Genomic DNA, 14,519 nt, shown 5'->3' with positions numbered 1-14,519 from the left:
CAAAATGCTGTCATTCCAAACCTGTATGACTTATTTTCTTTTGTGTAACATAAAAGATATTTAAAAAATGTATTTTTTAACATTTTTATACATGGAATAAAATCAACGGGGTCCAGTATTGATTTGGACCCCATTGACTTTCATTGTATGGACAAAAAACAGTTAAAACATTCTTTGTGAACTGTCCTTACTTTAATATAGTAATTTAATGCATGTATTTCTTGCAACAGGTATTTCAAACACTTCATGCAACTGGGCAATCCTCCATGGTCCGTGATTGGGTGCTACTCTCGCTGTCGAACTTCACACAGAGAACACCTGTCGCCATGGCTATGTGGAGCTTGTCCTGTTTCTTTGTCAGTGCCTCGACCAGCCAGTGGATCTCTGCCCTGTATCCTTAAATGCATATTGGTGCAATTATGGCACCCCATGTATTGGTAACGGCACACTTCCTGTTCCCTGCTTTCTTTTTCTTTTCATCTTTGTTTTCCTTAACCTCTCCCTTCATCTTTAGCCTGCCTCATGTCATCAGTCGCATGGGGAAGTCTGACACAGTGGACATTAGCCTCTTTTGTCTGGTTGCTATGGATTTCTACCGACACCAGATCGATGAGGAGTTGGACCGCAGGGCCTTCCAGTCTGTCTTTGAGATGGTCGCTTCACCTGGTAGTCCGTATTACCAACTACTGTGCTGTTTGCAGAGCATTCACCAAGACACGACACTATAATACAGACCGTACGACACAGAACAATAATGTATAACAATACATATATATGAATAACAATAATGTATCATTAGGATCTGCAATGCAAATTAGGCATACAAAATGGTAATATAATACAAGAGCAGAAGACATGACACTTAGAACGTTACACACGAGGATGCATGGCAACAATTTATGGAATGGGATTGGCTGCTATGATGCTGTCCGTGATGTACCAGAGGACATTGATCCAAAAAGTTAATTGTTATTAGAGACCGGGGAACCAATCCAAGCAAGACTGCACCTCCACTGAAGTATGCACCAGAACATCAGTAATCTGTAATAATAATAAAAAAGAATAGTTGTACTACCATCAGAATATTTGACTGGTGTCATGCCACGGTATGTCACCTTAACATCTCAAAAGTCTTTATGGATGCAGACTTGTCTTCTCCATATTTTGTATGCATAAATGCTCTTCATCTGGTATCAGAGAACATTACTGTGGCAAAACTGTGAGGCTGGTCACAAAGTTTTTTGGTAATGCAGTCAAAACTGAAGATGCGTCTCCATCATTAGAAACGTACTATTCTAAGAGAATTCTCAGCTATAAACAAACTGACTGAAGAGCATATTGTATTGAATGTTCTTACAAACACCATGAAAACCCTGTCAAAATATCTCCCTCACTTCCGGAATTCAGCCGATCCAAGATTAGATCTTTTAGTCCGCAGACGTGGAGTTCAGCTACTCCAAGATACGTATCGTCCAACCTGACTAAAATCAGTACAACTGGGTATTTTCTACGATGCCCGTCTCTTACTTCCTTTCTAGCTGCCCATACTCTCCTGCTCCTATAGAAATGAAAGACTCTCCCTTTCAACACCCAAAAATCATTCCTTTTGCATGGGCAATGCATTGCTTTGCTCTGTGTTTGCTGGCACTTGAAGCGATAATGGATTGTAAATCGAATTTGTATATCCCCTCTAATGTGGAAGACGTTGCATAAGACTATTGATATAAGATTTTTGTGCATTTAAATGTAAAATGTGTTTGACTTACTGAGTAAGGGGGGTGAATTGCCTGAAACAAAGTTTATTTTTCTTCTAAAAAATTTAGTTGTCTATATTTGTTGTTTTTAAGTTGACACACTTTTTTAAGATGGAGAAAAAAAAAACAGATCACAAATGTGAATCACTGAAGTCCTTTTGTATGGACAGGGCTTGATATAGCCATAGCAGTTACTGTAGAGAGGTGTTTAGATGAGGGTTTCTGCATATGAAAATTACAGCTCAAATCTACATACTGTGTCCCTTGCAACACATCTGCAGTTATTTGTTCAATTTCTTTTAAAAGCTCAGGACGTAAGATATGATTATTGATCTAGTGTAATGACTGGAAGTATGTATTTTAATCTATAGAGTGTTTACATCAATGTACAATTTGTGTAATAGAAATAATATTTGTGATTAAACGAATAAACTGTGGTGCATGACAACACCCATCGGTGGACATGAGATGGTGTAAAGAGAAATAATGCGCAATAACACGTTATTTTTTCACTTTTGAGAGACTCGGGTGGCATAGGAGCCTTCATTGTTGATATAAGCCTAGTTGACAAGCTGAACATGTCTTGCATATTAACTGAATGCATGCTTTAGTCTGCTTTCAATATTGACTCAATATTTTATGTCGTCACAAGTTCACAACAACATTTCAAACGTAGTGACTTGTGATTTTTAGTCGACTCAGTCTATATCGCGTATCTACCAACCACAGAAGAATTTGGCAAATTCACACAACTTATGGCATATTTGCTACCATGGAGACAATTAGTTGGTCATGTCCAGTAGATATGTTTATTCTGATTTCGATAAGATGTTTGCTTTGTCTTAGTGAAGCGGAATATGTAAATAGCAATTGATACTTTATATTTTTTCCTCAGTGAAATGTCCTGGCTCTTTCATTTTACGTCAACATCGCCCCATGCCTACATGATTTCTTGCAGTTTTACGGATTGTAGATCCATTCAAAATAAAGGATTTAAATAATAAAATAGTTTTTTTGATAGCAGCTGTGAAGATCTCAATCTTGTTGGGCTGCTTTAGTGACTAAATAAAAGAGTGTTATGGTCACGGACAGCTTAAATAACTTGAATGCCTTTCACAAAGACCACCAATGTGGTTGGACCAAATTATACAATACTGCAGAATTTTATTGTTAATAGTGCGCCTGCACTGACAATTTCTTAAATATCAGATAGTAAAGCTTCACTTGAGAAAGAGGATGATAATCCTGATTGGTTTAATGCATCTAAGGTGGAAATTATTTTTAAGTCATTTTCTCCCCTTGGATTATATTGTTAATTTCTAGCAAATTCAAATTTGTAGTTGTTACACCTTCCCCCATTTATTTCAATTTCCCCTATTTACAAAAGTAGTGATCCTGTCAGATCTCAGATCAGCGTTTACTTCAGCTTTTTTATCTTTTATCTAAGATGTACATGAAGTTAAAACGTATGCAGTACGTCCCATAAGTATCACAGTAATGCCGTGATGATCTTGCACCAGAGCCTTCTTTAAAAAAAGAAAAATAATAATTCCCTTTTTGTTATTTATTTAGCTCACTTCTGCAAACTATGTCTGGTAAACAATGACACAAATTTATGTATTTATTATTATTGTTTTAACGTCATAAATCATGAAAATACTATAATATAGAAATTAATAAAAGATGTAAAATGGTAACTTTTGGTTTATTGTATTTTTTGTTTGTTTGTTTTTGTTTGACACATATTGCAGGGCTCGTCAACTAGTGACTCGCAAAATTCAGCCTGTTTTTGACTTTTGTATTTCACACTGAATGGGAGTGTTAATAACAAGTTAGCTTTGAAAGCATTAGATCCCACCCACCCATCAGTATGCTCCCCAAAGCCACGCCTCCTTCAAAACACATGAACATGCACAGCCAGAGCAGAGTCTGCAAAGCATCACGAGAGTCTCAAAGCACCACGAGAGTCTCAACGCACATAAAATTACAATTATAATGAACGTAAAAAACTTGCAGAGCTCAGACTTGTACTACCTGACTGCTGCGGATTCATTTCGGCATTGATAGTATTGCCAACGTCACAGGTTGCCATCTTGTACTCACGGTTACGGTATGGCATTTTGGTTCAGGAGGTCCTGTAAAAGGCAGCTGCTGTTCGTTTGCAGCGCTCTGTGAATGTTGTCCTTAACTCTGCATAGCCTAACGGAATGTGCTGATGATGTGTGATGTCTGCGTGAGCAGAGTGCGCAGAGGTATGGAAATACATTGACAGGCAGGTAGAGCCGAATGCAATGATTAGATGGACATTCCACAGAAAATATAAAGAATATTGCCAAAAGTATTGGAACACCCCTCCAAATAATTGAATTCAGGTGTTCTAATCACTTCCATGGCCACAAGTGTATAAAATCAAGCACCTAGGCATTTGTGAAAGAATGGGTCGCTCTCAGGAGCTCTGAATTCAAGCGTGGTACCGTGATAGGTTGCCATCTGTGCAATAAATCCATTCGTGAAATTTCCTCACTACTAAATATACCACGGTCAACTGTTAGTGGTATAACAAAGTGGAAGCAATAGCAACTCAAAGTGGTAGGCCACGTAAAATCACAGAGCGGGGTCAGCGCATGCTGAGGCGCACAGTGCGCAGAAGTCACAAACTTGAGCTACAGACCTCCAAACTTTGTGTGGTCTTCAGATTAGTTCAAGAACAGTGCATTAAGAGCTTCATGAAATGGGTTTCCATGGCCGAGCAGCTGCATCCAAGCCTTACATCACCAAGTGCAATGTAAAGTTTTGGATGCAGTGATGTAAAGCACAGCGCCACTGGACCCTAGAGCAGTGGAGTCGTGTTCTCTGGAGTGACGAATCACGCTTCTGTCTGGCAATCCGATGGACGAGTCTGGGTTTGCCTGAAGTGTAAAGTTTGGTGGAGGAGGGATTATGGTGTGGGGTTGTTTTTCAGGGGTTAGGCTTGGCCCCTTAGTTCCAGTGAAAGGAACTCTTAAAGCTTCTGCATACCAAAACATTTTGGACAATTTCATGTTCCCAACTTTGTGGGAACAGTTTGGGGATGGCCCCTTCCTGTTCCAACATGACAATGCACCAGTGAACAAAGCAAGCAGTGCCGCCGCTTCCATCACGCGCAGCGCATAGGGCACCAAGTGCTGAGGGGGGCACCAAAAGAAAATCCAAATTCCCATAAACACACTCCTAAACCTTGTGGAAAACCTTCCCAGAAGAGTTGAAGCTGTTATATCTGCAAAGGGTGGGCCAATTCCATATTAAACCCTGCGGATTAAGAATGGGAATTCATTAAAGTTCATGTACATGTAAAGACAGGCGTCCCAAAACTTTTGGCAATATAGTGTATATAATTTTTTTTAATAATTAGACCACTTATATTATTGATTGCTATCAGGATGTGAAAAGTTTCAACCAGTATAACAAGTGTTTATGAAAAACATTGCCTACCCTAGCTTTAAGGTAGAAGTGGAGAAACATTATTTTTTGTTTTAATTTATAATTTTTATAAAGTGACTGTTTTTCACGCTTATATTAGTTTTCAAATTAAAGTGCTAAGATTATATAATTACTTCATATGGTCCTTGTGAAAGCAGGTGAAGAGCCTTGAAATATTGTGAAATAGGCTACTTATTTCATTATTATTAAACATTTTATTTTTGTAAATATTTTGTCTAGGTTTACTCCGAGCAAGGCTTGGCACATTTTTTTACTCCAAGGTGAGATGTTTGCTCGATAATGGATTTGAGGTGTTTACGCTGTTAATCCTCTGAAAAGTGCAGGTTATTAACTTTGAGCAGAACGAATGGGGGAATTTCAAGCCCAGGGCTGTGTGTGTGCGTTCATGTTTTTCTATCCCAGTGGGGACTTCAACCTGAATACACACAGACTCATGGGGGCTGTCACCGTGGTAACCTAAATTGAGGTCCCCATGAGGAAACAAGCTTATAAATCATACAGAATTAGTTTTTTTTTTTTTTTTTTTTGGTAAAAATGCATAAAGTTTTGTGAGACGGGTAGGTTTAGGGGGATAGAATATACAGTTTGTACAGTAACAATTACTTCAATGGAGAGTCCCCACAAAGATGGTGAACAAGACGCCGTGCGCGAATGCCAGTAATGTAACTGAACTAGTCATTTTAAGAGTTCTAAATGTAATCAACGGAAAAATTTTAAATGTAACATTTACGTATATGTTGGGTCAACAGCAGTGTCTAAACAGGAAGTGGCACCAGTATTCACGGCTCAATCAGCTTATGAACCTTTTACTAAGTAATGAACTTGAAATGAACAATCTCTCTTGATAATTCCATGTTTTGTGTTATGGAAAAGGCTTACAAAAATCTCAACATTCACTTTATATAGACAAAAAAAAAATGTAATTACCTAATGGTTCTTCTAGGGTGAACTTGGCAGGATATTTTTACCTTATGGCATTAAAATATCTCTTTAACACTACATTTAAATAACACTATAAGAATGAACTTAATTATACATCTAAATTCATTATCATGTGAGGGAAACCCCATATACCGGTACTGTCCTTAAAGAAGAAAAGAAAAAAAACTGAGATGTAGATTCCTCCTCCTCCTGCTTCTGCTGTCCACACACCAGCTGCCCTCTCCTTTTGTTTACTCCTTATACAGCACTAAGGTTACCATGTCATTAAACTTCACATCAGGTTGGGACACATCCGTCACAAGTAAGAACACTAAATTGCTGAATATATAATTATGAATTATAACTCATTATTCTCTGTATTGTAATGGTAGGAATGTGTTATGTATTCCTCACAGGAAAGTTTTTGGGAAGTGGCGGCTAATGTTAGCAATGTAGCCTTTGGAACTTCTTGTGCTTTCTGCGGATATTAAAACTTCCAGACTTTTTAGGTAAATAATACTATTATTTAACTGTATGCGTATCTATATGAGGTTATCGTTTTATAGTTTTTTTTAACATGTTGCTGTGTCTCAATTGATGTTACTCTTGTCAGTATCTGGCTACTGATGCCGATAATTCAATACCGTTAACGTTAGATGTTACTCACTGCCCAGCTGTTCCTCGCGAAAACCAATACCGAGGCAGCTCGGCTCTCTATTAAATATTACATTAATCTGTAACTTAATAAGTATAAAGATGTGTACGTTCTTTAACTTTTTGTCGTTTTTCGCTCGTGTTGTTTTGGACACCTGTAGCATAACTTTTGTGGTCAGTTGGCATATCTCTGACTATCGAACAGGGTTTGGGTCGTTGCGGAGATGATTGACAGCCATGGAAACCAATGAGCGATGAGAAATATCTAGAGACAGTTCCATTGTCATGGTTACGTACGTTGACGCGTGGGCATTCCAACCAGATTCCAACAATAAGGAAAAGAAGGCGGGACCGTTAGCATGAGCGGATGAGTCTACTTCGCATCTTAGAAAGTCTTGCGAACAATAAGGAAAGATATCGGTGAAAAACGCTATTAAATGTGTGAGTCTATGTATCCTGCAAGTTTCTAAGCTTGTTTTTCCTAACGCATATGATGTATATTATTATAAAATGCTAACTCCATGCCACTTTTTAGTCTTGAATATTGTTAGTTCTATATTGTTATATTTGACATACCTATTTAACATTCAGTTATGTGGGTCAATGCCGAGGATGAAAAAGATACTTTGAGAACATGTTCCATGGTTCTTGGAAGTCTTTGTAGTTATATGTTGGTTTCATATATGTATGTGTATAGTTAGGCTACACTACATAGACATTTAATGACTGACTTGAAGCTTGAAAAATATGAAAAATAATTTTAACTGAAAACATGTTGATCATGGAAGATGTGAAATCACATAGGGGTGAATTCAGGTTGATTGGGACACTTTTCCCCAGCCATCTCAATGGCAAAAAGTGTCTCAGTCAACCTAAATTCACCCCTACTTTTGGAATAAATTACTTTTTGATGTATTTTTGAATAGATCTGGACATAATCTTGTCATTGACCCGCAGACACATTACACAGATTTTTCTGAAATGTTTGTTTTTGTCATTTTTATTTATAAATGTAAAATATTGCATGATCGCTGTCTGTTGTGCTCTTATTAGTGTGCCCTACTCCTGTTGCCTAGCAACAACAGCTACCTTGCCTCTCACCTGCAACAAGGTGAGCTCTCTGCTACAATGTTCCTTGTGGTTGGCAGGTGAGTAAGGGGATGGGTAAAAACTGTATATCTGTATGAAAGCCTATTGTAGACTGACACTATAATCATGACTAAGAATGACAAAAATGTGTAATGCAGTTCTCAATGTTTTAATGAATCACTAGTATTTTAATCTTACACTGAACTGAAATCACCTGTTCACATTTTACACAGAAATTTCTATTAATATGTTGATTAATTTGTCAATGAATTAATGAACTTTTCCCTCTCTCCTTTGTCAAGGCATTCTGTGAATATTTAAGCATGCACCACATTAGCGCCTTAGACTGGGGCTCTGGAGTTGAAGGATGATATCATGAAACTCTCTGCATTTGTGAAGCCCTCGTCAGAAGAGAGTGAAACAGGGACTAAAAGAAGAATGTTCAGACAATCAGAGCAAGGCAGGAGGCGTGGGAATGCCCAGCCGTCTGCGCGCATAAGAGGGGTGGAGGTTGCAAGGGGAAGAACAGGCTATGGCTTCACACTATCTGGTCAGTCTCCATGTGTGCTGAACTGCATTCTAAAGGGTAGTCCGGCTGACTATGTGGGCCTTCGCACTGGAGATCAGATCCTGAGCGTGAACGACATCAATGTGTCCAAAGCGTCTCACGAGGATGTTGTTAAGCTGATTGGTCGCTGCACAGGTGTCCTACACTTAGTCATTGCCGAAGGCGGTCAGAACCACGCACAGATAGATTCATGTTCAAGCGATGAAGAATTGGGGTTCCATGACCACAAGAGCCACTGGTTGAGGCCAAAGATAGACTCAAAGACACTAGGTATAAACCGTGCAGAGCGTGTTGTAGCGGAAATGCAGTCTGGTGGAATCTTTAACATGATCTTTGAAAGTTCTAGCCACTCATCCAGCAGCTCTGAGAAAGCAGTAGCTTGTGCCTCTACTTCTAAAACAAGGGCTTTCTCAGAGCCAGACTTTCCTTACTGTAACACTGGCACCCGACGGAGTGATCCCAACTTGCTCACTGAAGAGGAGATGGCCAAAGTGCTCAATGATGACTCTGTGTTCATTGATATGTTTGAACAGCAAGATGAATTTTCCCTGTTGCAAACTGCTGACTCTGCGGGAATACTCAACGTTGGGATGATTGTCGGTTACCTGGGATCCATTGAATTAGCTTCTACAAGTGCTAATCTGGAAAGCGACAGCCTTCAGGCAATTCGTGGCTGTATGCGCCGTCTGCGCGCCGAACAAAAAGTGCACTCATTGGTCCTGCTCAAAGTCATGCATGATTGTGTACAGCTATGCAACGACCGAGGCGCTGTTCTAGCCACTTACCCTGCAGAGAAGTTAGCGTTCAGTGCTGTGTGTCCAGACGACCGCCGCTTCTTTGGCCTTGTCACCATGCAGGCCACAAACGACCATGGCATACATAGACATGGTGAGGAGGAGCAAGGGTTGCGTACGTCTTGTCACGTCTTTATTGTAGACCCGGAACTCTGTCATCATAAGATCCACCAAGGTGTTGCTCGACGCTTTGGCTTCGAATGCACTCCAGACCCAGATACTAGTGGTTGCTTGGAGTTCCCACCGACTTCCCAGCCCCTTCTACAGTTTGTGTCTGTGCTGTACCGCGATATGGGAGAATCTATAGAGGGTATGCGAGCTCGAGCTTTCCTCGATGGAGACCTAGATGCTCAGCAGAACAACAGCACAAGCAGCAACAGCGACAGTGGCATTGGCAACTTCTTGCCTGAGGAGAAAAGCAACCGAGTCCTCTTGGTCGACTTGGGTGCAAACCCTGGTCGACATGTTCCCACAGGACTATGGGAAAACCCTCCAGGATCTCGCAGCCAAAGTGTCCTAGGAGGTCTTCCACCACCACCGCCACCACCAATCTCCCATCGTAATGGCTACCGCCCTGACCAGTTCGTAGATCACCCTCAGCCCCATCCACATTCTCACGCAGACCCACCTCTGCTTTCTGGCAGGCATCTGAGCTCCTCTTCACGGCTGGATGTGTCAGGCCTTCCTTCGCGCGCTCACTATTCCGCCCATGGCAAGAAGGTGACGGGGGCATCAGGCCAACGTTGGCTGCCAGTTCACGTCCTGAGAGATTGGCGTCAAGGACACAGCAGTGATCAGGAGTCTTATGCGGAGTCTACAGACGGATGGTCCAGTGCTAACTGTAGCACCCTGCCACCACCCATGAGTAAGATTCCAGCCGACCGGTACCGCGCTGCAGGCGAGATCGCCTCACAGCCTCACCGGCTCCATGCACAGAAGGACGAGTGGGCTAAGAAGCTGTTTGGGGAGAAGAACCTACGAGAGCAACTGAACGATGGCAAAAGAACAAAAGATTCAGAGAAGAAGGTAAGATATTTTTTTTTTTTAATATATATTAAAAGTCTTCAATGTAACTTCTGTACTGATCACAATCAGTAAGGCTATACTTAATTCCAGAGGAGCTGACCCCAAATTACAGTGCATTCAAAATTACAATAGTAATTGATGCTAAGGTTTAGGAGGAATTGGTAAGTAATTGTTTTAAATTTGAACCAGTACACTGGTTAATGAGCCAGGGAATGTGTTACTCAAACCACTGTTTGTGAAAAACAGACTTGCAAACATAAACTAATGTGCCTGAAATGCATAGCACTTTTTCCCTTGTTCCTTTTATCAGGCACGGCATGATCCTTTACTTTTCTGTTTTCAATTGCATTAGGAATTTGATCCTTTCCAACACGAAAAAATGAATCGCAACATTTCACTAAACCGATAGTCTCAATTATTTTGTTTAAAATGTGTTGTTTCCCTTACTTTAGTAAAACTGCACAAACACTTTACTGTCACAAAGAATTCTGTCAAATAGGTGACATGCATAGCCAGGCTGAAAATACCTCATTCCCATTTGCTGCTTCAGCTGTGGCTCCTCGCTTGGAGGGAACATGTTAAAACTGACCCTGAGATGAGAAGATTGAGATACAAAGCTCGGTTCGTATCATTCTCCCAATGGAAAATTTTGAGTTCAAATGGCTGTGAGCTCCTGCTCTGCCACTGATGGGCCTTTAGCAGCTGACAGCAGATCACTCATATTGAAGTCTTGAATCTGGGTGGTAGGTGCCAAACCACTGAAACTAATCAGAATGAGATCCTTTAAGAAATAGTTTACCCAAATAGAAAAACTCTCATCATCAATTCATGTTGTTCCAAAACCTGTATGGAATGGTTAAGTTTGGTAGATTGGGAATTGCCATAAAAGTATTTCTTATGACTCCTACAATGTATTACAAGAAACTCAACACAAGGATGAAATATTAGTATTCTTTAGGTAGCCGACTATTGGCTGAATTATTAAGCTCTCTAAATAAACAAATATTCTCAGATATTTTGTAACAAAAGTCCTAAATCAAATGAATAACGAATAATATCTGTGTTCCACACCATTTAAACCAGGCTTCATGTACTGTTGTCATTTAAAAACACCTTTGCATTTGTAGTAATTGAGTAAAGCCCAGAATCGATATCCACAACAATAATGTCCACAGGCCCAAAGCAACAAAACAGACAGCATTGATTGGATTTCCCAGAATAGTGTAGCTGTTATATGCATCATCATCTATGCGTTGACAATAGCTTCAGGGTCTACTAAATACAGTAAGACATGCCAGGCATCAATGGCCTGTGTTCTTTGCTTCAAGGAATTGTTTTTCAGTTCATTCTTGTTCATTCAAGCACCACTTAATGTGTTTAGTTTTATCAACATAATGTGGATATTAACATTTGTAGCAGAGCAGCCGGTAATCCTGTTTAATTTCATTTTAAAGAACATCATAAAGGAGACGTGTTACTTATGAAAGCGGCACATAAAAAGAAAGAAACTAGCACACCTAGACGTGATGACGCGTGAGAGAACAAGTATATTGTATATTGTATATATTGTATAAGGGAAAGTGGTATTTGATTATGTGGCATTTCACACATTTTCATTTCCTTTTTGCCTACACTAATTAATTTAAATAGTGTGATGTAAAACATTTAAATATTCCATGTTCTCTCTCAATTAATGAGGTAATAAAAACATGCGTAATCATACTAAAATTGCTTAAAGGGTTAGTTCACCCAAAAATGAAAATTCTGTCACTAATTACTTACCCTCATGTCGTTCGACACCCGTCAGACCTCCGTTCATCTTCGGAACACAAATGAAGATATTTTAGTTGAAATCTGATGGCTCTGAAAGGCCTCCATTGACACAATGCACGGTTCACTCTCAAGACCCTTAAAAGGTACTAAAGACGTCGTTACAAAGTCCATCTCACTACAGTGGTTCTAAAATAACTTTATGAATCGGCGAGAATATTTTTTGTGCGCATAAAAACCCTAAATAACGACTTACATAGTAGTGATGACGATTTCAAAACACGGCATCATGAAGCGTCATGAATCAGTGAGCCGAATCATGATTCGGATCGCGTGTCAAACCGCCAAACTGCTGAAATTTGGTGATTCAAACCGCTGATTCGACTCGCTGATTCATAACGCTTCGAAGCTTCATGATGCCTTGTTTTGAAATCGTCATCACTATGCAAGTCGTTATTTAGGGGTTTTTTGCGCACAAAAACTATTCTCGCAGATTCATAAAGTTATTTTAGAACCACTGTAGTGAGATGGACTTTGTAACGACGTCTTTAGTACCTTTTAAGGGTCTTGAGAGTGTAAAGTGCCATTGTGCCAATGGAGGCCTTTCTGAGCCATCAGATTTCAACTAATTTCAAGTAATTAATTACAGAATTTTCATTTTTGGGTGAACTAACCCTTTAATTATTAAAACGTGTAGTTGCTGTTAATTTGACATAATTTAATTTAACCTTAAAACGCAACAATGAAACAATGACACAATGAAATGTGTAATTCAAAATATAGGTAAAACACTGGAAAAATCAATACTGAGAATTCCTTCATATTAACAACAGTACATTGGGTCTTGTTTTACAGTGTAGGCATCTATTCACAGTGGTTCCTTTCTTTATTTTAGTTGAAACTTTATTGTCTGTTTTGTGACATCATGAAAGAGACAAAACATAACACTTGCTTGGCATCCACATGGGGTCATGAGTAGAACTCCTACTCACCAACAGGCGGCACTGTTCCACTGTCTGTTTCAAACACAGGTCAAATACCTTGTTGCAGTATAAAATGTGATGATTCTTCTCCGTCTATTTGACTCCTAAATGCATATTCATTTTCAAATGATTATTCGGTGGTTTAAAGGTGGTATACTGATCTATAGATTATAAAACAAAATAACAAAGTATCTAAGTTGCTATTATTTTGTTTTATTTTAATGGTTTTTTGTTATTCATTATTTACTTTTATTGCACAAACATCGTTTGGTTTCATATTATTATAAAATAGATTTTTTTCAAACTAATTAAAAAAAATGTTGAGACCCCTTGTTGTCTATGGTTAATGTAATGAATACAACTGACTTCATACATCCATTAAAAATCCCCTTGACACAATTTGGCTAAAAGTCATTACAAAAATGGGCCAACTGTATGTTCTGTAAATAAGAATTGGGTTTCAACTTATTTTGTTGGTCCCTTTAACACATTCTGTTGACTATAAGTAACGCTGCACCTACATGTCTACCAACTCTCATTAGTGTGTTAGTAGAGTATTAGAAGACTGGTAGGGTTAGGATTAGAATAAGTTGACATGTAGTTGCAAAGTTACTTATAATGTCTGTTGGAGGACCATCACAATAAATAGTTAGCAGATATTAAGCTGACAGTCTACTAATACTCTAATGACAGTTAATTCATGTAGTTGCAAAGTTACTAATAGTCAACAGAATGTTTAAAAGGGACCATCAAAATAAAGTGTTACCAATTGTTCACTATTTCATGTTCATATTATGTAAACTACCCACCTACAATGAGTACAACTGTGAGTCTTATGTATTGTGAATTCCACTTAAGTCATGTCAAGACTTGAGGAGAGAGGTACATAAATGTTGTCAAAGATCACTCGTTCTTCTGAATCATAACCAAAAATTGACTCTAAAGGCCAGTTACATTTAAGCAATAACCATAACGATAAAGATATAGTTCTAAAAAAAATTCTATATGTAAAAGAATAGCGAGTCCACATCTCAACCATAACAATAACGGCACAAAGAAACAATATTTTTAGAATCACTTTCATGATTTCCAATTGGAATCCATTCTGCTTTAAGAACTATAGAGCATTTAAAGCGGCAGACGACAACAGCGCACGCTTATAATAATCAGAACATATGTATCGTCCGCTAATATAGTTATCGTTATAGTTATCTTTCTTGGTGTGAACGGGCCTTAGTGTTTAAACATCCTCGTGGAGTGTTGTTTTATCATAAAAGATTGAGATGGTTATGGTTTTGATTTTATGAGTACTTTTTGCAGTGTCTGGATTGTAATCTTACTGTGAAAGCTTTGCTTCACGGTCCTACAGAGAGCAAGATAGTTTTGAGATGGTTATGAACCCGATAAACAGATAAATGATGTTTTTATAGTAACATTTCTTGGTATGGTTTGCAATCCCCTCCTCATGGATGAAGTAAAC

The 14,519-nt window shown here is 38.9% G+C and overlaps 2 protein-coding genes across 9 annotated transcripts in view; both read left to right on the top strand.

Annotated features, from left to right (window-relative positions):
* The window catches only part of htt (huntingtin), a 112,950-nt gene extending 111,099 nt beyond the window's left edge, over positions 1 to 1,851 (top strand). For all 6 annotated transcript variants that reach the window (XM_079812666.1, XM_079812664.1, XM_079812662.1 and 3 more), the window contains 2 exons: positions 231 to 391; positions 515 to 1,851. In XM_079812666.1, coding sequence (XP_079668792.1) covers positions 231 to 391; positions 515 to 728 — 375 coding nt within the window. In that variant the 3' untranslated portion in view covers positions 729 to 1,851. The remainder of the gene's footprint in view (positions 1 to 230; positions 392 to 514) is intronic.
* A 4,529-nt stretch (positions 1,852 to 6,380) lies between these two features.
* The window catches only part of rgs12b (regulator of G protein signaling 12b), a 63,866-nt gene continuing 55,727 nt past the window's right edge, over positions 6,381 to 14,519 (top strand). For 2 of the 3 annotated variants that reach the window (XM_079813083.1, XM_079813082.1), the window contains exons 1-3: positions 6,381 to 6,477; positions 7,863 to 7,957; positions 8,201 to 10,286. In XM_079813083.1, the coding sequence (XP_079669209.1) occupies positions 8,274 to 10,286 (2,013 nt within the window). In that variant the 5' untranslated portion in view covers positions 6,381 to 6,477; positions 7,863 to 7,957; positions 8,201 to 8,273. Of the gene's footprint in view, positions 6,478 to 6,571; positions 6,665 to 7,862; positions 7,958 to 8,200; positions 10,287 to 14,519 lie in introns of all 3 variants that reach the window. The other variant, XM_079813081.1, reaches the window with a different exon arrangement.

This window comes from Gobio gobio, assembly GCF_949357685.1.
Source record: "Gobio gobio genome assembly, chromosome: 3".
NCBI classification, from domain to species: Eukaryota; Metazoa; Chordata; class Actinopteri; order Cypriniformes; family Gobionidae; genus Gobio; species Gobio gobio.
Note: the sequence above shows the minus strand (reverse complement) of the source record. Positions and strands in the feature narration are given on the sequence as shown.